At 38.3% G+C, this 25,600-nt stretch overlaps 1 protein-coding gene across 1 annotated transcript in view; it reads right to left on the reverse strand.

The window, feature by feature from the left end:
• Window positions 1–25,554, reverse strand: part of LOC110631655 (serine/threonine-protein kinase BLUS1) — a 97,326-nt gene extending 71,772 nt beyond the window's left edge. The window contains 1 exon segment of the mRNA XM_058128986.1: window positions 24,601–25,554. Coding sequence (XP_057984969.1) covers window positions 24,601–24,768 — 168 coding nt within the window. The 5' untranslated portion in view covers window positions 24,769–25,554.
• Between the last annotated feature and the right edge of the window lie 46 nt (window positions 25,555–25,600).

Genomic DNA, 25,600 nt, shown 5'->3' on the forward strand with positions numbered 1-25,600 from the left:
CAAAGAGGGACAAAAATATAGACAAGAGGTTGCTATTATCGTGGAGGAACTCGAAACTTCATTGATTTGTTACTCTGCTGTTTTGTAGTAATCAAAAGACTTTTGAAACTAGTTTTGAGTGTTTTCTTGGAAGGGATTGTGAATACTGGAACTCTACATTTCCAGTTTGTTCATTATCTGGTCATACTCTCGTCCTCTTTGCTTTCTTTTCTTCTGTTCAAACTCAACTTCCTTCCACCTGGTTCTTACCCGGTTACCTTTTAGCTAAAGCATCTCTCGGTTTCACGATAGACATCAACTCTCAGGCTGGTTAATCCGCCATCTTCATCACTATTTACCACCTCATATTTATTTCAATGCATTTGGCTCCTCACAGACATCAACTCTCAGGCTGATCAATCCGCCATCTTCATCACTATTTACCACCTCAGTTATTTCAATATATTTGGCTCCTCACAGGTAAGAGTTCAAATTACTGTTTTATTAAGTATTTGCGTTTACTTTTCGCACTTTCTTTGTTCTCTTTACGTACGCGGTTTGCTCTTAGTTTATTCTTAGCGAAAAAATCTCAAAGAACGTTACTCTCGAATTATCTCTTTAGTGATCGGTCCATCATTTCGTCAATTTTCGTTATTTCTGAATACGAGCTTTTAGCTCCTAGTAGCGTGTAAGTGGTCAGGCAAAATATAGGTATCTGCAACTTAAGGGCCTCTTTTACAAGAGAAAGTTTGAATGACACGTCAGGAAAATAGCCAAACTATTAGGCTGACGTGAACGGGAATCCGGCAAGATACCATGAAGAGGAATAAAACCAAAATAAACTAGACAGAACAGATCGGACATTAATAGGTATGCGTGAAATGACTACATGGAAGGTCGGTAAATCAAGTTTAGTATTACCCATTTAGTCATAGGGTATCAAGAAACCTAACCTCCAGCATTTTTGAATGCCAGAAACCTTAGTTTTAGGTTCTTCTGACATGTAGCTGAAATTGAAATTCGGGAGATCGGCAAAGCCCCTCCCAGGCTCCTGCTAATCCGAAAGAGATCGGAGGAGAGTTCTTATCCGGTCTCAGCTTAAAATACTTAAAAGAGGTCGGAGGAGAGTTCTTATCCGACCTCAATTCAAAATTTTTAATAAATATTTAAAAGAGATCGGAGGAGAGTTCTTATCCGGTTTCAGCTTAAAATTTTAATAAATAGAGATTGGAGGAGAGTTCTTATCCGGTCTCAGCTTAAAATTTTAATAAATACTTAAAAGAGGTCGGAGGAGAGTTCTTATCCGATCCCAAATTAAAATCTCTAATAAATATTTAATAGGGATCGGAAGAGAGTCCTTATCCGATCCCCAACCAAAATTCTAATAGAAGATTGGAGGAGAGTTCTTATCCGATCTTCTAAATTAAACTTTAAATAAAACATTCCTTTTTAAGTAAAATTAACATGCAAAAGTAATTCACTAAGGTTGTCTCATTTACTTATGTATGCAGGTGATCTGATCGGTGAAAAATCAAACATTCTTTTTACCAAAAGGACTAACATTCCCATCCGAGCCCTTCTAACTAATTTATAAAGGACACAAAATTAAATCTACCTACCCTTATTAAGGGACGAGGTGGGGTGCCTAACACCTTCCCCACCCGTTTACGGACCCCGAACTTAGAATCTCTGTCTTGAAGTGGTTCCATTCTTTATTCATCTTCTCAAATGGTTTTCTTTAGTTCCCCTCAAAACTAAGGTGGCGACTCCTCACTCTTTCCCACTTCGGTGAGTGATCGTCCGGGCGACCGCAAAATCCCATTGCGACAGCTTGGCGACTCCACTGGGGATTATACCGACTTAACCCCGGTCTAGTGGTCCAAAATTAGGTTTAATTTTTGTCCGATCAAATTATAGTTAGATGGGCTCACTCGGCGTTGTATTATATTTTAATTATTTTTGCTGATTTCTATTTTGTTTTGCCTGTTCTATCTCCTACAGTGCTCTTCATTTCAAAGAAAAAGAAAAGAAGAAAAAAATGGAAAAATAAAATCCCCCTGAATTGGGAAGAGGTAAAAGTGTCCCTTCACACACTGAACACTTACACAATGTCCTCACACACTATGGTCCTAACCCGGGCTTTCTTACCCTTTTAGGAAAATAGGAGGGGTCATGTAGCGGTACAGTGGGTTTTACCCGTTAGTATCCGTGAAGGCTTACGCTCAAATTGAAACTTGTTCTATTTACCGTGATACAGTGGAATTTTCCGACAATATCATGGGGGTAGAATGGGGCTCTACTATTTACAGTAGGGGCAATTTGGGAACCTGTGGCTATTAGAAAAATTAGATCCTGAGCTAAACCGTCACGATAGCTGAAAGCCGTAGTAAACTGCCTCATAGGATAGAACTATCCAGATAGGTAGCGCTTACCGTGTCGAGTCTCCTATTATAGGACAAAAGGGACATGTTTACTCTTACCTTGTTACCTTTGATTTCCTTTTGTTCATTTTATAAGGGTAATCTTGAATACTCTTTGAAACACCTACTAATTTTCCTACTTTGATAAATGTGTATGTGTCACCTTGTCAACAGTATAATTCTAAATTATCCGTATTTATCTTGCTAACGTGTTTTTCCACAGGCATCACCAAAATAAGGTGCAGTAAAAGGATAAGCATCATTTTTAACATGGCATCCTCAGTCGATCGTGAGAGGAAGTTTTTTAGACCAGAACAGAATGCTAAACCATATGAGGCGGTTCGGGCCATGGTTTAGCCAAATTGTGAATGAATAGTATGACTCCCGTAGGAACCCCCTCGCTAGGGTTATGCGAAAAATTGAATTCGCCATATGGACAAGTACCATAAATGCGCATTCAATCCGATCATTCACCGTCGGACTATCGAGCGATGCCATGATAAAGGGATGCAATTATCCCTCTGCGATTTCGTCTTGGCTCTCAGATGCCATCGTATCCTTTGTCCACACAAGGACCCTTTTAATTTTTAATTCAAAATTCATTGAAAATTTTCCTTTTTACTCCCCCCAGAAAATCAAACATTACTTCAAACAAGGCAAGTCTGACCAAGCACGCGATTCAACCCAGTAGTGTACTTAATAAGATCTCAAACAAGAAAACTAATGGAAGATCAGGAACAAGTACAGAACCTACAGGGGCAAGTTTCTGAACTAAAAGACCAGGTTTCAGAACTTATGAAGCTGATGAAGGAGATGTCCCAAAATAAGCCAGCTTCAGACCTTAACCTACTATTACCTCCTCCACCACCTCCAACAAATGATCCTCACCAAGCTTCAACTTCTTTTACCTTTCAATCCCCATCCGGACAGGCGATCCTTTGTCAATCCGGTCGTCATGACTAATGAACCTCCTTTCTCTTATAATCCAGCAATCCCGAATGCTGAACCATCCCTTTCGGTCCCGAGCCCTCCAATTCATTCTGCCCTTCATTTCCCAGTTGGGGGAGCACCTCACACAACAGGAGGAGAAAGTAAGATGAGAGAAAATGAGAAGCTGTCCGCTCTGGAAGAGAGATTGAGAGCTATAGAGGGCCTGAATATGTATGGCTCGATTGGCGTGGCATCACTAAGATTGGTTCCGATGTGGTGGTGCCGCCCAAATTCAAGGTCCCCGATTTTGACAAGTATACTGGGAATTCGGACCCTCGAATTCATTTGGCCACCTATATTGCCAAGATGTCCTCTATGACAGATGATGACAGACTGTTAATCCACTTCTTTCACGAGAGCCTCTCTGGAACAGCTCTGAGGTGGTGTGTTCAATTAGACAGGAGCAGACTGCGCTCCTGGAAGGATTTAGCCGAGGCCTTTTTAAAGCAGTACAAATTTAACTGCGATGTGGCCCCCACAAGAAGGGACCTCCAGAACCTGGTACAGAGAGACAGGGAAGGCTTCAAAGAATATGCCCAAAGATGGAGAGAAAGCGGAAATATACCCTCCAGTTATTGACAATGAGCTTTGCTCTCTCTTCATTGAGACCTTGAAAGCTCCTTATTTCTACTTGATGATCGGGAACACCTCCAACAACTTTGCTAACATTATACAGACTGGGGAGAGAATTGAGGCAAATTTGAGACTAGGGGAGGTTACAGGAAGTGGTAAGAGAAAATTCAGTGAAAAGTACGATAAATTCTGAGAAGAAAATGGAAGGGGAGGTGCACAATGTGATGTAACAAGCCTATCAACCATGCCCCCCCACAAAACCCCTACCGTTCTCGATTTTCTTCCCAAAACCTAATGGTAGCCAATTTTCCACCAAAATTTCTTCTTATCCAACCACAATAGGTCCCATAACCAATTGCTTACACTTCACGTCTGCCGACTCAAACAAATTAGTTCATCTAAATCACCCACTTCCCAATCCCGACCCACCACTGCCTATGCCCTTAAGCGAGATTTATTGTTACCTTTTGAGCATAAACCAGATAGTCCCCATACCACTCGACCTTTTACAATCCCTATATCCAATAAGGTGTGATCCAAATGCTCATTGTGAATACTATAGGGGGGCAATTGGTCACTCAACATACAATTGTGGAGCTTTCAAAGGTAAAATCTGATCCCTTATCGAAATGGGTGGTTGGAGATGGAAAGTGAAAGAGCAATTCCTAATGTTGAAATTAATCCATTGCCTAACCACGGCTGGTAAAAGAGGCAATGTGCACATAATAGAATGCATAGGAGATGCGTTGGAACCGAGAAATCTTGATTGTGCAAATAAAAAGAAATCAAGAGCTTGATACTTGGGGGGCAAAGGATATCCTTATACTTTTCTCTGAGTAATGAATATTTGGTTACCTACACTTGACCACTTTGTCCATGGTGTTAAGTGGTTTGTGAATGGACCTTCTCTCATGATTAAGTATTAGTAAGTTAATCGCGCATTTTTCCAAACTTTCATATCCGATTACTTCTTTTGTTTAGCCTTTTCTTTGCCTAATAAAACCACTTAATTCTCCTCTTGTAACCGCCCCATTTCCAACCAATACATAATGATTCAATCAACTATGATATTCATGAAGTTAACTTTGAAGGACCAATAATTGCCCTGAATACTAGTGATTCTGATGAAGGGAAACTATGCCACGCAAGCTAACGAACACGATGGCTAAGAAAAAGCGTATCAGTATGTTTGAAAATGTCACAAGTCTTTGTACATATGTTGGTGGAAAAACGTCCATGATCGATTGCAATGCGGGGCATCGATGTCATCGGAAGCCTCCGGGGTGATTCATCTTAATTCATCACCTTATCGGCCCCAAATGAACAACGCCATGGAAACTGTAAACAAGAATCTCAAATGAATGATCGAAAAGATGATTGATTAAAGCAACTCCATATTCGTTAGTATATGGCATGGAAGCAGTTTTGCCAATAAAGATGGAAATTCCTTCTCTGTGAATCTTAATGGAGAAACGAGCTAGATGAAATCGAATAGGTCAAAACAAGATTAAAATCTACCATGGACGGTTATACCAAAGAAGAAAGGCGAGTGCTTGAATAAGAATGAACAATCTCGGGAGCTCCAACCAAGAGATCTTATATCGAAGGAAAATACTACAAAATGTGGGACTTGAAAAAAAAAAAAAAATAAATAAATAAATAAATGAGGGAAAGAGGGTGAAAACCCGAGAGGGTGAAAATTTATAAGGGCGCTCCTAGTAAAATGAGGGAAAGAGGGTGAAAACCGAGAGGCGCATATACAAAATGAGTGAAGGATGAAAACTCGAGAGAGCATCCTGAAAAAGTGAGTTATCGGGATTGAAAACCTCAAAGGATGCCTAGCAACATGAAGCCTTATTGAGAATGTAAAGCGAGTCAAAAGGTAGCAAGGGACCATGGCACAAGGATTCTTCTCAGACTATTAGTATTTGGGGCAATAAAGGGTCTAGAAAAGTTAATAAAGGAATTCGTGAGATTTCTCTTTCTTCCAAATTCATATCCTTATTCTTTGTTATTAAAAACCATATTTTTCTCATATTCCATCAGCCCATTTACCTTGGAACATGCGCTGTTAACTTGTTAATGCTTTATTATGAGTTAAGAATTTAAACACAGGTAACTTTATATACATTGCATTGAGAATTATAGGGAATGACTAAGCAGTGAACACACAACCTATTGATATGGGAAGTTGGGACTTGAACAAAAAAAAGAAGAAGAAGAAGAAGAAGAAGAAGAAAATGTAAGAATGAAAACCGGAAAGGGCGCTCCTAGTAAAATGTGTGAAAGAGGGTGAAAACCCGAGAGGGCGCCTTCTGTAAAATGAGTGAAGGATGAAAACCCGAAAGGGCATCCTGAAAAAGTGAGCTATCAAAAAAAAAAAAAAAAAAAAAAAAAAAAAACTAGGAGTGAAAACCCGAAAGGGCGCTTCTAGTCAAAAGGGCAAAAGGAAAGTGAAAACCCGCAAGGGCGCTTTTTGAGGAAAGTCAAGAACAGAAAAGGGGCATCCGAAGAAATGAGGTCGTAGGCCAAGTCTTGTAACTCGTCCTCCATTAATCATCGATTTTCGGGATCCTGTTAAGTACACTTCATCGGGGAAGAACTTCTTGTGTCGAGATTAGGTTTGCTTTGTAAGTTGATTTTAATTTCTTGCAATTTACATTTCCACCATCAACCTCTGGTTCCTTGATCTAAGTTGATTTTAATTTTCTGCAATTTAATTTTCTGCTATCAACCTCTGGTTCCTCGATCTAAGTTGATTTTAATTTTCTGCAATTTACATTTCATGCTATCAACCTCTGGTTCCTTGATCTAAGTTGATTTTAATTTCATGCAATTTACATTTCCTGCTATCAACCTCTGGTTCCTTGATCTAAGTTGATTTTAATTTCATGCAATTTTAATTCCTGCTATCAACCTCTGGTTCCTTGATCTAAGTTGATTTTAATTTTCTGCAATTTAATTTTCTGCTATCAACCTCTGGTTCCTCGATCTAAGTTGATTTTAATTTTCTGCAATTTACATTTCATGCTATCAACCTCTGGTTCCTTGATCTAAGTTGATTTTAATTTTTACGCAATTTAATTTTTACGCTATCAACCTCTGGTTCCTCGATCTAAGTTGATTTTAATTTTCTGCAATTTACATTTCATGCTATCAACCTCTGGTTCCTTGATCTAAGTTGATTTTAATTTCATGCAATTTACATTTCCTGCTATCAACCTCTGGTTCCTTGATCTAAGTTGATTTTAATTTCATGCAATTTTAATTCCTGTTATCAACCTCTGGTTCCTTGATCTAAGTTGATTTTAATTTCATGCAATTTACATTTCCTGCTATCAACCTCTGGTTCCTCGATCTAAGTTGATTTTAATTTTCTGCAATTTACATTTCATGCTATCAACCTCTGGTTCCTTGATCTAAGTTGATTTTAATTTCATGCAATTTACATTTCCACCATCAACCTCTGGTTCCTTGATCTAAGTTGATTTTAATTTCCTGCAATTTAAATTTCTGCTATCAACCTCTGGTTCCTTGATCTAAGTTGATTTTAAATTCCTGCAATTTTAATTTCATGCAATCAACCTCTGGTTCCTTGATCTAAGTTGATTTTAATTTCATGCAATTTTAATTCCTGTTATCAACCTCTGGTTCCTTGATCTAAGTTGATTTTAATTTCATGCAATTTACATTTCCTGCTATCAACCTCTGGTTCCTTGATCTAAGTTGATTTTAATTTCATGCAATTTTAATTCTTGTTATCAACCTCTGGTTCCTTGATCTAAGTTGATTTTAATTTCATGCAATTTAAATTCCTGTTATCAACCTCTGGTTCCTTGATCTAAGTTGATTTCATGCAATTTTAATTTCTGTTATCAACCTCTGGTTTCTAGATCCAAGTTGATTTTGATTTTCGAGGTCATTAACTTAGGTGTGCTTTAGTTCCCTAATTTCGAACACCTAATCGTCCAAAATATGAGTCTGAATCTTTACATAATTCCTATACGGAAATTTTTCCTTTAATAGAAATTATGTAAAGAGGGGCAGCTGTCGACACCATATTTTGGCCGATCCCTAGAATCAATAAAAATTGAACAGCTAATCACGTTTCCGATCCCTCTTTGATAGACGGTCACATTTCCGATTCTCTCCTCACAAAGAATTGAATTAATGCTGAGTCCTCATATTCATCAGGGCCTCGCCGATCTCTCAAATCATTTACCGACCTCTCAAACCCGTTGTCAAATTTAGGACTGTCAAGTATATTCTGATCTCTAAGATGAAGCGGCACTAGATCTTTTCCTACGGTTTATTGCCGACCTCCTTTCCGAAAGTTTAACGATTAAAGTTTGGGTTTGGTTTAATGAGGGTTCCGATCTTAAGTGTTCGAGTTAAATTTTCAATCAAGTTAGATTCAGCATTTCCTCCCTACCGATCTCATGCTTAAAGTGCTTTCCGATCTCTCATACTTAGATTAATAATCACATTTAGTTTTTGTTTTGTTGTGCTCATGCAATCAAATACTTAGGCAATTCAAAGATTTTCCAATCACATGCATTCATTGAGCAAAGAGGCATTTCATTTCATGTCATAATTTGTACAAGTTATTGGTGAGGATCGCCCCGACTGATTGTCTGCTCACTCTCTCTCTCTTCCTCGCCCTCCTCCTCACTATCTTCACCATCGCCCCCGGGAGCCAGGTCGTCCATCCAAGAGAAGTCCTCTTCAGGATAGCGCTTTTTAAGTTCGGCCAAGAGATCCTTATGCGCATTCACATAGGCTCCGGCTATCCCTGTCACCATCTCTTCATCTTTCGCCTAAAGCTCAACGTCTTTATCCTTAAGCTCTTGATGAGTTGGGCGACTGGTAACCGTTGGCACGAAGTGCACGGACTTCTCTCGAGAGCCGTTCACTTTCAGCCAAGTCACGAGACCTCTCGGCGGTGGTCTTCATGGTACTTCGCCCGTCCCTCGACTTGAGATATATAATCCGGCGGATGAGAGTTGGGATCGGAGGAAGCCAATTCTGATTTTCTTCCCGACCTCCTTACCCGGACGTTGAATCTTTTCCCGAATCATGGTGCAGTTCACGGACACTCCACATTCAAGCTCATGGTTGAGTCAAGATATCATCGAGACCATTGCAGGATAACTGTCCGATCCTCTTGAAAGAAGATGGTAGATCCCAGGACTTTGGAAAAATCGGGTTTCTCACTAACGATCGGTTATTCTTCAAGCGATCGGTCGATGTCGGCGCCACGAGAAGAGGTCCTCCCGAGAAGATTGAGAAGGCTCCCTTTCCGTGCTTGGAATGGCCCGAGATAGGCGGGTGTTCTTCCGATCTAGGAGGAGATCTGACAGCCTCAATGGTCGGCGGACCCGAAGGTTGAGACAGGTCTCTTTGCATCTCCCCAGGTTCGTGACCGGGTGTTTGAAGACGTTCCGAACGCTTCATCTCCTTTACTTTCCGGAAGATCTCTTTGTCCTTCTTCCGCTTCCTAGAACCCTCACCACCCGCCATACACCGCACGAGAAAGAGGTTAGTGAGATCGCTAAGGTCTGAGGTGAGATATAGAAAATACCAATGCCGAGTCGAGAGCGGAAGTTCGCGATCTCGGCCGGTGATCGATTGCATGGTCAATGGTGCGATTCGCGATCACCGCATTTGGGCGAGAATATTTTAGGGTGGTGGCACGACTTTTCAGCTCCATCACTATCAAGCTTTCCTCTTGACTCGGGGTAAAGTGCTTGAGCGAGGGCCCTTGGTACCACCACTACGAGGAAAGTCCTCAAAGCGGCTCGGATCTTTACTCCTCGGAATGAAGAACCGGTTCTTCCAATTCTTAAGGGATGAGGCGGTCGGAAAAGAGTCCGCATAGCGAGGCTTCGCTGAAAGAACCGATGTTCGTCATCCTTTGTGAGTTAGTGCGTGTAGCTCGGCGAACACCTTAGCCGTAGGTCTGATTCCCTTAGCTCGGCATAGACCTCGGAAAGCAACCAAGATCCGCCACGAGTTGGGGTGGATTTGAACAATGGATATTCGGTGAAATTTTAGGACCTCCTTATAGAAATCGGCTAGAGGAACCTCGGGCCGGCCTTTAAGCGTTCTTCGTACACCATGACCATGTCATCCTCTTCAAAAGAGTGATCGACACGAAGATCGCCATGGCACTTGATCGGCTCATATGAATCGGGACAAATATTGTATTCTTGAACAAGCGATTGCGGTCAGATTCAGAAGAACCGATGGAAGCTCGTCTATAGGAAGGGTCTCTCTCCTTGAAGGTGGTGCAAGCCTTGATGGTATGACCCGACCAGACTGGAGCGAGACCCTAGGGGTTTAGGTTGCACTGTGGCCCGATCGCCTCTTCTTCATCGACAATGACCATGAGAACCGAATAGAAGGAGGGCTCGCTTCTCTCGACCTTCTGCACCGCTCATTTTCAAGAAAAACAAAGAACTTAAACTAAAAAGAGGATTAAAGCCCTTACCGAGTCCGATCGGCGTCGGGAACGGAGAAAATGAGAGAACTTGAAGTTGTGAGCGGGGATTGAAAATGGAATGTGAGAACAACGCTAACCCTCCCTATTTATACTAGTCCGAGCATTTAATGCTCGCGAGGTTCTAAGCGCATCGATTGGTGGGACTCGGCAATTTGTTCTGACACTTCTCTCAAATATCCGAATGTTCAGAGATCGGTTAATTGGAGATCGGCATAATAAGTTAAATATTTTGAATAAAGGATCAGTTAAGTGTCATTCAGGTAAAGAACCAGATCGGATAACCACATTAGAGATCGGAAAATAATCAATGCAAAAATAATAAGATGATAACCGACAAAATAAAGTCTTTATTTTCAAAAGTTCGGATTATATCATTTGGGCGATCTCTAGGGATCGGATTACACTAACATTGGATCACATCATTTCTGTGATCTCTAGAGATCGGATTGCATTGAAGATAAAATACATCATTTGGGCGATCTCTAGGGATCAGACTACAATAAAGGTCTAACTACATCATTTGGGCAATCTCTAGAGATCTGATTACATTTCAGGATTACATCATTTGGGCGATCTCTAGAGACCGGTGGAACATCCTATCTAAAGGCCTATGTCAAAGCCTAGTCTTGTGGTGAATCAAAAGATGTGTTTCATCAGAGACCGGCTATTGACATCGGACGGATGTACGGCTCGGATGGGGTGATTATGACTCCCATGAAGATGAGAGACATCGTCACCAATGTTACCACTCGAAACCGACCATTGTCGGAACACCCAATGTGGAGGAAAGACGCCGGAACACCCAATGCGGTGAGAAGGCGAATGAACTCGATTGAGCGACTCAAGATCGGTACAACCGAGGTCCGCAATCTGGTCGGTCAAATCCAGGTTCTCTCACCATCATAAGTTAAGGTCATGCGATCACCGGATCATAAATTTTCACGGTGAGTAAAGGAGTCCATCGGAAAAGATCAAAGCCACGATTATAGCGAACTTCCACCGGAGCAGCTAGAACAGGGAAAGTAAGAAAAGAAGAGAGGAAAGTCAGATGAAGAAAATGTCTCCGTCGACAGGGGTATATATAGGGGGAAATGGGCATTTAATGCTGAGCGGAAAACGAAGCGGACGCTTCGAGAATCGAGATGCAATTAATGCTTGGACCGAATCCAGACTAATCAAAGGATAAAAGAGATCGGGAGATAGGAGATTAGCATGAGAGATCGGAATAGGAGCTAGGGGAGGGATCGGAAGACAAAAAGAATAAGACAAATCCCAATAACCGTCGTCAGAATCAGAGCCGAGGTAGTTAAAGCGTGGCAGACGAGATCTCCACCGCACGCCTAAGAATCGCCCGTCTAATGACAGTGCCGGGTATGTCATGTGATCCTGTACATCCCAATCTCCACCGTTGATCTCACTTGTAAGGATGAATCCGGAACCCTTGGATCAAAAGAGAAGACGACAATACCAGCGTTTTTCACTCTTAGCCCTCAGATTGTTCCGGACAAGAGGATTCAAGACCGTCAGATTAAAAGAGGAAAAGGACAAATATTCTGGGAAGCGATCTCAGCCATTCGTTCTGATTCTCTTTAATTCCTGAACATCCGATCATGTACTTCAAAATCTTGACCCTCCATCTCCCTCAAAATAAATCCTGACCCTTCATGGGGAGCACCCGATTCCTATAAATACCTGCATGAAAAACTGTTCAAAGAGGGACAAAAAATATAGACAAGAGGCTGCTATTATCGTGGAGGAACTCTGAAACTTCATTCAGTTTGTTACTCTGCTGTTTTGTAGTAATCAAAAAGACTTTTGAAACTAGTTTTCAGGAGTGTTTTCTTGGAAGGGATTGTGAATACTGGAACTCTACATTTCCAGTTTGTTCATTATCTGGTCATACTCTCGTCCTCTTTGCTTTCTTTTCTTCTGTTCAAACTCAACTTCCTTCCACCTGGTTCTTACCCGGTTACCTTTTAGCTAAAGCATCTCTCGGTTTCACGATAGACATCAACTCTCAGGCTGGTTAATCCGCCATCTTCATCACTATTTACCACCTCATATTTATTTCAATGCATTTGGCTCCTCACAGACATCAACTCTCAGGCTGATCAATCCGCCATCTTCATCACTATTTACCACCTCAGTTATTTCAATATATTTGGCTCCTCACAGGTAAGAGTTCAAATTACTGTTTTATTAAGTATTTGCGTTTACTTTTCGCACTTTCTTTGTTCTCTTTACGTACGCGGTTTGCTCTTAGTTTATTCTTAGCGAAAAAATCTCAAAGAACGTTACTCTTGAATTATCTCTTTAGTGATCGGTCCATCATTTCGTCAATTTTCGTTATTTCTGAATACGAGCTTTTAGCTCCTAGTAGCGTGTAAGTGGTCAGGCAAAATATAGGTATCTGCAACTTAAGGGCCTCTTTTACAAGAGAAAGTTTGAATGACACGTCAGGAAAATAGCCAAACTATTAGGCTGACGTGAACGGGAATCCGGCAAGATACCATGAAGAGGAATAAAACCAAAATAAACTAGACAGAACAGATCGGACATTAATAGGTATGCGTGAAATGACTACATGGAAGGTCGGTAAATCAAGTTTAGTATTACCCATTTAGTCATAGGGTATCAAGAAACCTAACCTCCAGCATTTTTGAATGCCAGAAACCTTAGTTTTAGGTTCTTCGACATGTAGCTGAAATTGAAATTCGGAGATCGGCAAAGCCCTCCTGTGCTCCTGCTAATCCGAAAGAGATCGGAGGAGAGTTCTTATCCGGTCTCAGCTTAAAATACTTAAAAGAGGTCGGAGGAGAGTTCTTATCCGACCTCAATTCAAAATTTTTAATAAATATTTAAAAGAGATCGGAGGAGAGTTCTTATCCGGTTTCAGCTTAAAATTTTAATAAATAGAGATTGGAGGAGAGTTCTTATCCGGTCTCAGCTTAAAATTTTAATAAATACTTAAAAGAGGTCGGAGGAGAGTTCTTATCCGATCCCAAATTAAAATCTCTAATAAATATTTAATAGGGATCGGAAGAGAGTCCTTATCCGATCCCCAACCAAAATTCTAATAGAAGATTGGAGGAGAGTTCTTATCCGATCTTCTAAATTAAACTTTAAATAAAACATTCCTTTTTAAGTAAAATTAACATGCAAAAGTAATTCACTAAGGTTGTCTCATTTACTTATGTATCTGGGTGATCCTGATCGGTGAAAAATCAAACATTCCTTTTACCAAAAGGACTAACATTCCCATCCGAGCCCTTCTAACTAATTTATAAAGGACACAAAATTAAATCTACCTACCCTTATTAAGGGACGAGGTGGGGTGCCTAACACCTTCCCCACCCGTTTACGGACCCCGAACTTAGAATCTCTGTCTTGAAGTGGTTCCATTCTTTATTCATCTTCTCAAATGGTTTTCTTTAGTTCCCCTCAAAACTAAGGTGGCGACTCCTCACTCTTTCCCACTTCGGTGAGTGATCGTCCGGGCGACCGCAAAATCCCATTGCGACAACAACTATTGAAACATTTTTTAAAGGTCTAAATCATTTTGCATTGCAAGTTGAGACATGCAGCTATTGACTTAGTTTCCTAACTGGTTTGCTAAAATTTTTGGTTTGCTAATGTGTTTGCTAAAAACGTTAGTTTACTAACTAGTTTACTGACTGCTCCTAAAATTTCATTAGTTTGCTAATTTATCAGAGCTGCTCAACTTCGCACAAAAGGATAAAATAACGGCTATTTTGTCTTGGGCAGTGTGTATAACGTTCCAAAAGGGTTTCAAACGGTCTAAAATGATTTGGGACTATAAAACACATTCTCTACTTCATTTACATTTAATGAAAGCTTACATTTGAACTCCAACATTGATTTTTCATTTATTGCTTTCATTCAAGAGCTTTAAAAATTTTGAGCTACCATTGGCAAATCAACTCATCTCTTCTTTATAGTTTGATTTGTATTGAGTAAGAGTGAGTGTTGAAACATTGAATTGCATTCAAGAGAGGTTGTACAAGCACCTATTGAAGCTTGGGAGAGTTAGTGCTTGTGATTGCACTTGAGAAGGTTTCAAGCTACCTTGGTGTAAAAGCTTGGTGTTGAGAAATTGTAAAGGGCTTTTGGTCTCTTGCCTTCAAAAGAGCAAATAGTGGAGAGAAGACTCAAAGAGGGTTCTTTGAGAGAGTGGATGTAGGCTAGTTAAGCCGAACCACTATAAAAATCCTTGTGTTTGATCTCTCTATCCTTTACCCTTTTACTTATGTGCAATTTTAAATTTTTCTTCATATACATGATATTGAATGTTGGTTAAATAGATTGAGTTGATAAATTTGTGGACATATTAAGAGACTTGAGAAATCAATTGTATATTGTATGGTGCATGCCTTGTTAGATATTGCCATATACATTGATTGAGGGTTAAATTGCATCTTAGGAACACATTGTTGAAGCTCATATTGTTTTCATTACATATAGAGAAACACTTAGTTGAACATAGCCACAATTTTTCATTAGGCTACAAGCAAGGGCCGAAAAATTATTAAAGTCCAATTCACACCCCCCCCCCCCTCTTGGACTATTTTTGGGACAACAAATTGGTATCAGAGCCTGACTCTCTTGTTTAGGGTATTACAACCTTAGAGTGATCCATAATGGCTAGTTCATCTAGTAATACTGCCGGTATACCTGCACCTTTAGTTGAAGGCTACTCAATCACTAGACCACCACTTTTCAATGGCACTAATTATTCATTTTGGAAAGTAAGAATGAGAAATTTCATACAATCTGTAGATATTGATGCATGGAGAATTATTAAAAATGGTCCACATGTTCCTCAAAAGAATGGTACAGGAACTACAAAAGTTCCAAAACATGAAGATGAATATGATGACAATGATTGGAAGAAAATCTCTATAAATGCTAAAGCTATTAATATTTTGCATTGCTCACTTGACCTTAATGAATACAATCGTATTTCAGGATGTCAATCTGCTAAGGAAATTTGGGATAAGCTTGAAGTGACTTATGAAGGAACTGATGTTGTTAAAGAGTCCAAAGCAAACCTTCTTATTCGAGATTATGAGCTGTTTGAAATGAGGCCAGGAGAATCAATTGCGGATATGAGTACAAGGTTTACTGATCTTGTAAATCTTCTCAAAGCGCTTGGTAAAAAATTTGAGGAAGTTGAACTTGTGAAGAAAATTCTTAGATCACTTCCAAAGTCTTGGGAAGCAAAGACAACAGTTATCCAAGATACCAAAGATTTCAAAACATTCACCTATGATGAACTCATTGGTTCTCTCATTGCACATGAGATGGTATACAAGAAAGATGAAGTTGAAAATGAGCAAAAGAAGAAGAAAAGCATTGCTCTCAAGTCAAATAAGGATGAAGATAAGAAGAAAGGAGTTGCATTCAAAGTTGACTCAAGTGACAACTCAAGTGCTTCGAGTGAAGATGATGATGAAATGGCTATGCTTGCAAGAAAATTTAAAAGAGCTTTCAAGAAAGGAGGAAGCAAATACAAGAAATTCTTGAAAAAGTATACTCCCAAGGATAAACACTTCAGAGATTCAAAAGAAGAAATTGTATGTTATGAGTGTCACAAACCTGGACATATCAAGCCTAAATGTCCATTGCTCAAAAAGAAGATAGGAGCAAGAAAGCTATGAAAGTAGTATGGAGCAACAGTGAAGAATCTTCAAATGATGAATCAAGTGATAAAGAGGCTGCTCTTCTTTGTATGATGGCACTTGAAGAGAAAGTCGAAAGTTCACAAAAGGAAGAAGAAAGTGACAATGAGGTAAACTCTTATGAATCTCCTAATGTAGAAGAACTTGAACTTGCATTTGCTAGAGTATATGATGAGTATAGAAATTACAAGAGAAAGTGCACTAAAATGAATTTAGAGATTGAATCATTGAGATCACAAAATATTGCCATGTCCAATGTGTATAAAGAAAATGAATTTTACAAAGGACAAATTGCCATGTTTAAAGAACTAGATTTAGAGTTGAAAATCTCAAAAGATACTTGTGAAATGCTCATTGAGAAAAATAAAGTTCTTGAAACTAAAGTAGAGTCTTTGACAAATGATTTGGAAAAATTTACAAAAGGAAAAGAAACTCTAAATGTACTTCTTGGAAACCAAAGAATTTCGAGTGAAAAATATGGAATTGGTTTTGATGGTTTCATGAACTATGACAAGTACAAGAATCATTTCATTAAAGCATCTACATCTTCCTTGCCTAATGTTACATGCTATTATTGCAATAAAAGAGGTCATATGATTAGCTCTTGTGCATTTAGGAAAGGTCATCTTAAGGTAAAGAAGGTATGGGTACCAAAGGGAACCTTACCTAAGGTCACTAACCCCCAAGGACCCAAAGTTGCTTGGGTACCTAAAGCTAAATGATTAAATTTCAGGTTTGTTGCAAAGGGATGAAGGAAAGTGGAAAATGGTACATAGATAGTGGTTGTTCAAAGCACATGACTGGTGAAAAGGGCAAGTTTTCAAAAATCACAATGAAAGATGGAGGATACGTAAAATTTGGAGATAAAGGGAAAGGAAAAATAATTGGAAATGGCACAATAGGAAACAAACCTTGTATTGAAGATGTTTCACTTGTTGAAGGTTTGAAATACAACTTGCTAAGTGTAAGCCAACTCTGTGATAAAGGTTTTGAGGTAAAGTTTACTTCTTCTCCATGTACAATTAATAACTTAGATAATGATACATTGTTCATTGCAAATAGATCCAATAATGTTTACTTGCTTGACATGAATAATTTTGAAACTAATCATGGTACATGTCTAGTATCTCTTGATAACTCTAGTTACTTATGGCATAGAAGACTAGGTCATGCAAGCATGCATACACTCTCAAAATTGTCTAAGAAAGAACTTGTTAATGGTCTTCCTAAGATTAAGTATGAAAATGAATTTCAATGTAGAGCTTGTGCACTAGGAAAGCATACTAGAGCATCTTTTAAATCTAAAAATATTGTGTCTACCACTAGGCCATTAGAATTGCTTCATCTTGATTTATTTGGACCCGTAACTCCTACTAGTCTTGGTGGAAAGTCATATGCTTTAGTTATTGTTGATGACTATTCAAGATATACATGGACATTTTTCCTTGCTCACAAAGATGAAACTTTCGAAAAATTCACCTCTTTTAGTAAAATGGTTCAAAATGAAAAAGGCTTTTGCATCTCATCTATAAGAAGTGACCATGGAACTGAATTTGAAAATCATTTGTTTGAGAAATATTGTGATAAACATGGAATTAATCATAATTTTTCAGCTCCTAGAACACCACAACAAAATGGGGTAGTGGAAAGGAAAAATAGGACTTTGCAAGAAATGACTAGAACTATGTTGAGTGAAAATAATTTGCCAAAATACTTTTGGGCTGAAGCTGTTAATACATCTTGCTATGTGTTGAATAGAGTTTTAATTAGACCAATTTTGAAAAAGACCCCCTATGAGCTATGGAAAGGAAGGAAACCAAATATCTCATATTTCAAAGCATTTGGTTGTAAGTGCTATATTTTAAACAACAAGAAGGATAACTTAAAGAAATTTGATGCTAAATCCGATGAAAGAATCTTTCTTGGGTATTCAACAAAGAGCAAAGCCTATAGAGTGTTCAATAGAAGAACTTTGGTTATTGAGGAAACTATTCATGTTTTGTTTGATGAGACTAACCCTTCTATTAGAAGGAAAAATGCTTGTGATGATAATAATGAGCAGATTTTTGGAAAAGAAAATTCAATATCAAGTCAAGAAATAGAACAAGTTGATGACAAAGAAGATGAAACTCAAGGAGAAACTACAATAGATGTCCATGATGCCAATGAAGATCAAATTAATGAAGAAATGCCAAATTTGGAAGAATTACAAGTAAATGAGCCCCAACATGAAGATTTACCTAAAGAATGGAGATTCCATAGAAATCATCCTCAAGAAGACATTATTGATGATCCATCTCAGAGGATGATGACTAGAGCTCAATTGAGAAGATATTTTGGTAATGTTGCTTTTGTTTCACAAATTGAACCTAAATGTTTTGAAGATGCTCAAAATGATGAAAGTTGGATTATTGCTATGCAAGAAGAACTAAATCAATTTAAGAGAAATAAAGTTTGGAATTTAGTGCCTAAACCAAAAGATCATTCAATTATTGGTACTAAATGGGTTTTAGAAACAAAATGGATGAAAAAGGCAATGTTGTTAGGAACAAAGCTAGACTAGTGGCTCAAGGCTACAACTAAGAGGAAGGGATTGATTTTGATGAAACCTTTGCTCCGGTTGCTAGAATTGAGGCAATTAGGATGTTGTGTGCCTTTGCATGTTTCAAGGATTTTATGCTTTATCAAATGGATGTCAAGAGTGCATTTTTAAATGGTTATATTGATGAGGAAGTGTATGTTGCACAACCACCAGGCTTTGAAAATCATGAGCATCCAAATCATGTTTATAAACTCACTAGAGCTTTATATGGTTTAAAGCAAGCTCCTAGAGCATGGTATGAAAGGCTTAGTAAATTCCTTTTACAAAATGATTTTCAAAGAGGCAAAGTGGATACAACACTTTTTGTTAAGAAGCATCATGATGATATGCTCATTGTGCAAATTTATGTTGATGATATAATTTTTGGTGCTACTAACGAATCTCTTTGCAAGAAATTTTCTAAGATTATGCAGAATGAATTTGAAATGAGCATGATGGGTGAGCTCACATTCTTCCTTGGACTTCAAATTAAGCAAATGAAAGATGGCATCTTCATAAATCAATCAAAGTACATCAAGGATATGCTAAAGAAATTTAAAATGGAAGATTTGAAGAGCATGAACACTCCTATGAGTTCAACAATTAAAATGGACAGTGATGAAAAAGGTAAAGAAGTAGATACCAAGCTTTATAGAGGTATGATTGGCTCTCTTTTGTATCTCACTGCATCTAAGCCAGACATACACTTTAGTGTTTGCTTGTGTGCAAGATTTCAATCATGTCCAAAAGAATCTCATCTAAGTGCAGTTAAAAGGATTTTTAGGTATCTCATTGGCTCACAATCAATTGGTTTATGGTATCCAAAGTGTGAATCATTTAATCTTGTTAGCTATAGTGACTCTGATTTTGCTGGAAGTAGACTGGATAGAAAAAGTACTTCAGGTACTTGTCAATTTCTTGGTCTTGCACTAGTTTCTTGGCACAGTAAGAAACAAACTTCAGTAGCTTTATCCACAGTTGAGGCAGAATATATAGCTGCTGGTAGTTGTGTTGCTCAAATCTTATGGATGAAACAACAATTGGAAGATTTTGGTCTAAAATATAATCTTGTCCCAATTAGGTGTGACAACACTAGTGCCATAAACTTGGTCAAAAATCCAGTCCAACATTCAAGAACTAAACATATTGAGATCAGACATCATTTTATTAGAGATCATGTTCAAAATGGAAATATCAAAATTGAGTTTGTTACCTCTGAAAATCAACTTGCTGACATTTTTACAAAGCCTCTTAATGAAGAAACATTTTGTAGAATTAGAAGAGAAATTGGTATGTGTGAACTGTTTGTTTGAAATTTAATTCATAATAATTTCATGTTTTACATTTTGTTTAATATGTGAGTGAACTGCTGTAATATAAGTTTGCTAAGAAATCTTTAAAGAATATTAGCTAACTTGTTTGTGTACTCGTAAAATTAGTTTACTAAGTTGTATGCTAATATTGCGTCACGAAAATTAGTTTGCTATATCTTGTACTGTTCAAATTTCAAACCGAAAGGTGATTGTTCTTGAAATTTTTCTGCATGTCCAGCAATGCATTTATCTTTTCACATTTGATATCACATTCTCAGTGCTGTGTCAGTCATGTAAAAATGTTTATGTGTGCATATAGGGACAGATAAACTTGTTTGAAATATAGAATAAAATAAAATAAAAAGTAAGAAAACTGGTTCAGTTGAAAGTACAGTGACACTGAAAAGCGCGGGACTCAAGAGGACTTAAACCCTCTGCCACACGAAACCCACACGCGTTCTCTCTCTCCTCTGTTTCGATTTCCGACACCTCCCAAACCATACCCGATACCTCTATCCGGCGAAACATACCCTAACTCACCAAAAATCTCGAGTTTCCTTTCCTCTTCCTCTCTTCACTCACCGAACCATCATTACCCGATTTCATTTTTATTTCAATGGCTCGCACCAAACGAAAATCCCCTGTTGTTGCAGCTGCTTCATCTTCCTCGTCAGCCTCTGACGATGTTCCTGTCGCGGCATTGCGGAAGAAAATGAAAGGAAAGCAAAACGTGCTGAAATCAAAATCAGCTAGTGAGTCTTCTCACTCGTCCAAGGGTGTCGAATCCCCTAAATCGACGCCAGAAAAGAAAAAGACAGTACAGATCAAGGGATGGATGCCAAAAGAAAAATGGGTATCGAAAAACTTTCGGGTTCAGTGGATAAAGCACTGTTGGATTGCAAATTCATCAAATGGGAGAACTTTAATCAGGTAAACTTTCAATTTAAAGAGCTTTTTGAGTTTCAAGGATGGTTGGATGTATGTGAATGTGCGAATGAGTACTACCCTAGGCTTGTTCAAGAGTTTTATAGAACCATGAGAACTGTTGATGATAAGGATCGATTTGAAGTAATTTTAAATACAAATACATATAGTGTTTCTGTTGAACTGATAGCCACGGCTTTAAAATTGCCCAATGATGGAAATAGAATTTCCACACATAAGGATGTTGCTAGAGTAGCAGGATTCAATCTGGTTGAGTTTGAAAATGAGGTGTTCCCTGCTAACACTACCAAAAATGAGAAATCCACCAGTACCAAAGCCCTCCAGCATATCAAAATTATTCATAGTATGGTGAACTATGTGTTCTGTCCGAAATCTGGCAGTTATGGCTATTTGAGTCACTTGGACATGTGTATTATGTGGCACATTGTGAATAAAGTTAGGTTGAATTTAGCTTACTTAATTTTCAAAAACATGTGCAAAGCCTATGGGATTGGAAAACTGCCTTATGCACATTTGTTAACTGCTGTGTTTAAAGAGCTAAAGGTGAATGTCACTAAGGAAAGCTCTAGGGCTGACTTGATAGTGCTTAGAGAAATACATTCAGACACTGATGGGAGAAAAACAAGATTTGAAAAGGGTGGTTCCTCCTCTGCTAAGGTTGATTCTGCTTCTGCTAGTGAAGTTTTGAATGAAATTCAAGGGATAAAAGCTACTGTTAATGAACATTTTAGTTCAACAAATCAGTCCCTTGACATTCTCAGAAAGTTTGTGGATGTGGTTGACTACAAAGTGAGTCACTTGCTCACTCAAAATGAAGAATTGAAAAAGTTGATTATGGATCTTCAACAGGCCAAGGAAACTGGTGTTCCAACTAAAGTTGAGGCTGCTACTCAAGTCTCTGCTGATCAGGGAGAAAGCAACAAAGTTGATGAGTCTCCTGCTGCTATGGCACATGAAAGTGGCCAAGTAGCTGAACCTGACCTTGAACCTGCAGTGGAAACCCATGTTGAACATGCTGGTCACCAAGTCATTGAACCTGAGATTGGTACTACAGCTGATGTACCTACTGAGCTTGATGGCAAAAAGGTTGTAGAAGCTGAAAGTGAGTTACCAAAGGAAGGTGAAAAAGTTCTAGAATCTGAAAAAGTTGTTGAACCTCAAATTGCACGACCAGTTGAGCCAGCTGCTGCCCCTATGCAGCACCAGGAAACTTCTTTAAAAGATCACCAAGCTAGTGCTCAAACACAGCTATCTGCAGCTGCTGCCCCTGCAGCAAAGAAAGGTAAGAAAAGGTACAAGTCAACCGTGTCAAATCCATACCAGACCCTCGCTGCTGCTCTTCAACCACAATCTGAAGAAGATGAGTCCGAGAAAGATGATCAAGTGGCTGAACAAGCACCTCAGCCCCCTGTTATTAAACTCCCTAGGAAGAAAATGGTGCCTTCAAAATCCACTCGCAGAAGTAACAGACTTAAATAGCATCTCATCTGGATTTTTAGTTTACTGATTGCATATTTAGTTTACTACTCTATTTGCTGCTATTGGTTTTTAGTTTGCTACTGTCTATCTTACTGCATTTATATTCTGGCTCACATGATTCTTTTTGGGTACTTTCTCCTGTTTCCTTTTTTATTGATGACAAAAAGGGGGAGAATGGTTATGGATATGTGAATATGTGTTGATGACCATGAAAATATGGAAATGTGTTGATATATATATACTTGTGAAGTGTGGTGATATATATATGTGATGATACTTGTGTTGCTGGATATATGTTTATACTTGTGATTGATACTTGTGAAGTGTGAATATGTTTTATAGCATAATTTCAGGGGGAAGCTTATGTACAGAAAATGGATTTCTTGGATATTATGTGCATATATTTAGGGGGAGCATTTTCGGTATACTATACTTGGATTTACATACTCACATAAATTCTCACACACTTTTATTTTTGACTGATTGATTCAGTTGAGTTTTGTCATCATCAAAAAGGGGGAGATTGTTGACCCCGTGTAGCTCAAAATGAGCATTGATTTCGATGATAACAAAACTCAAAGAGAATCTATCTAACCTAACCTTAAAGTGATGTGTAGATTCTTTGTCTTATGCATAAAGAACCTTTGAAGTTGTATCTAAGGAGAAAGGATACTCAAAGGTATTTCAAGACAAATCCAAAATGAGAAAAAGGCTATGGAAATCAAGACTCAAAGCAAAGGTATGAAAAGCATAGTGTTAGAGTCTTAGGTCTTTTTGTGAAAAAGAATAGATGAGAATTTAGTCATATGGAGCTAAAAAATGAAAATTTATTTTCTGATTACTTTTTCTCATCATAACCTTGAACACAACTATTGAAACATTTTTTAAAGGTCTAAATCATTTTGCATTGCAAGTTGAGACATGCAGCTGTTGACTTAGTTTCCTAACTGGTTTGCTAAAATTTTCGGTTTGCTAATGTGTTTGCTAAAAACGTTAGTTTACTAACTAGTTTACTGACTGCTCCTAAAATTTCATTAGTTTGCTAATTTATCAGAGCTGCTCAACTTCGCACAAAAGGACAAAATAACGGCTATTTTGTCTTGGGCAGTGTGTATAACGTTCCAAAAGGGTTTCAAACGGTCTAAAATGATTTGGGACTATAAATACACATTCTCTACTTCATTTACATTTAATGAAAGCTTACATTTGAACTCCAACATTGATTTTTCATTTATTGCTTTCATTCAAGAGCTTTAAAAATTTTGAGCTACCATTGGCAAATCAACTCATCTCTTCTTTATAGTTTGATTTGTATTGAGTAAGAGTGAGTGTTGAAACATTGAATTGCATTCAAGAGAGGTTGTACAAGCACCTATTGAAGCTTGGGAGAGTTAGTGCTTGTGATTGCACTTGAGAAGGTTCCAAGCTACCTTGGTGTAAAAGCTTGGTGTTGAGAAATTGTAAAGTGCTTTTGGTCTCTTGCCTTCAAAAGAGCAAATAGTGGAGAGAAGACTCAAAGAGGGTTCTTTGAGAGAGTGGATGTAGGCTAGTTAAGCCGAACCACTATAAAAATCCTTGTGTTTGATCTCTCTATCCTTTACCCTTTTACTTATGTGCAATTTTAAATTTTTCTTCATATACATGATATTGAATGTTGGTTAAATAGATTGAGTTGATAAATTTGTGGACATATTAAGAGACTTGAAAAATCAATTGTATATTGTATGGTGCATGCCTTGTTAGATATTGCCATATACATTGATTGAGGGTTAAATTGCATCTTAGGAACACATTGTTGAAGCTCATATTGTTTTCATTACATATAGAGAAACACTTAGTTGAACATAGCCACAATTTTTCATTAGGCTACAAGCAAGGGCCGAAAAATTGTTAAAGTCCAATTCACCCCCCCCCCTCTTGGACTATTTTTGGGACAACAAAATGGTAATTGCATTCATCCGATTACAAAGAATTCAAAAGCTGCACCGATTAAGGGATTAATTAAACTGGGAATTACAACGAAACTGAAGCAACCCCACTTACACAAACCAACAGAAAGAAAGAAAGAAAAATGTTACTAGAGGAAGAGATGATAGATGAAGAAAGAAACCAAAAATACCAAGTCATTATTGCACCTCTCCAAGTCCAAAACCTTTATAGCAACAATTTCGTTAAGTGGAATACAGAGAGCCCTGTACACTGTGGCACTGACACCTTCACCAACTTCCTCGTACAGCTTGTAATCTTGTGAACTGAGTGGGAACCTTTTTGTTGGCCAATACTCCATTTTCTTGTCCTATAGCTGTGGAACGTCATCAAGAATTCCCTGCTCTTCAACAAACTATGAACAAAGACGGATACTTGAATATGTGTTGGAGGTAAATATAAACCCGAAAGAGTGTTTTAGTTAGGAGTGAAGGTGATGAAATCAATAAGTGTAGTTTAGTATACTCCACCATAGATGGCCCTTGACAGATGCTCTTAGAAAGGCTGCCCTGTCTTTATCAATAAGGCATGTTTTGGCATTGCATGATCCAATTCTTTAAAATTTTCCTCTGGCCTCTAGTGTAAAAGAAGAATATCGAGAGTCGAGAAATAGTGTCAGGTGGAGAGGTTTTGAGCAAATTATGAAGATCAACCAGCAATGTGAAATCAAAATCTGGAAGTGGAGAGGCATACACTTGAAACACATGAAGTTATCCATGAGAAGTGCATAATTGATTTCTACTCATGCAAAGTATACACATGAAGATGAAGTTGCTTTGCGTTGCAGCTGCAACTACAAGCCCTTGAGCACCAAAAAGAATGGAAGAACAAGATGAAGAGACACTTCAAGCGGCCTAATATGACAAGAGAAGCCGAAACCAATGATTAGTTGAAATTTGGATGTCACCTATATCAGACTCATTTAATGGGTTGACGGGCCGAAAGGCCTTATCTAAACCTGTCCCAGCCCATCAAAAGAATAGTGCAATTCTATTTTTAATTAAAAAATATGTTCTAAAACATGTCTGGATCCACATATTCTTCTGGCTTGACATCTTTGCTGGGATAGCTTGAAATTTTTTCTTTTCAAGTTATGATCCTACTTTCTATGTAATCTCAGTCTCTTAGGTAGG

Source organism: Hevea brasiliensis, chromosome 10 (genome assembly GCF_030052815.1).
Source record: "Hevea brasiliensis isolate MT/VB/25A 57/8 chromosome 10, ASM3005281v1, whole genome shotgun sequence".
NCBI classification, from domain to species: Eukaryota; Viridiplantae; Streptophyta; class Magnoliopsida; order Malpighiales; family Euphorbiaceae; genus Hevea; species Hevea brasiliensis.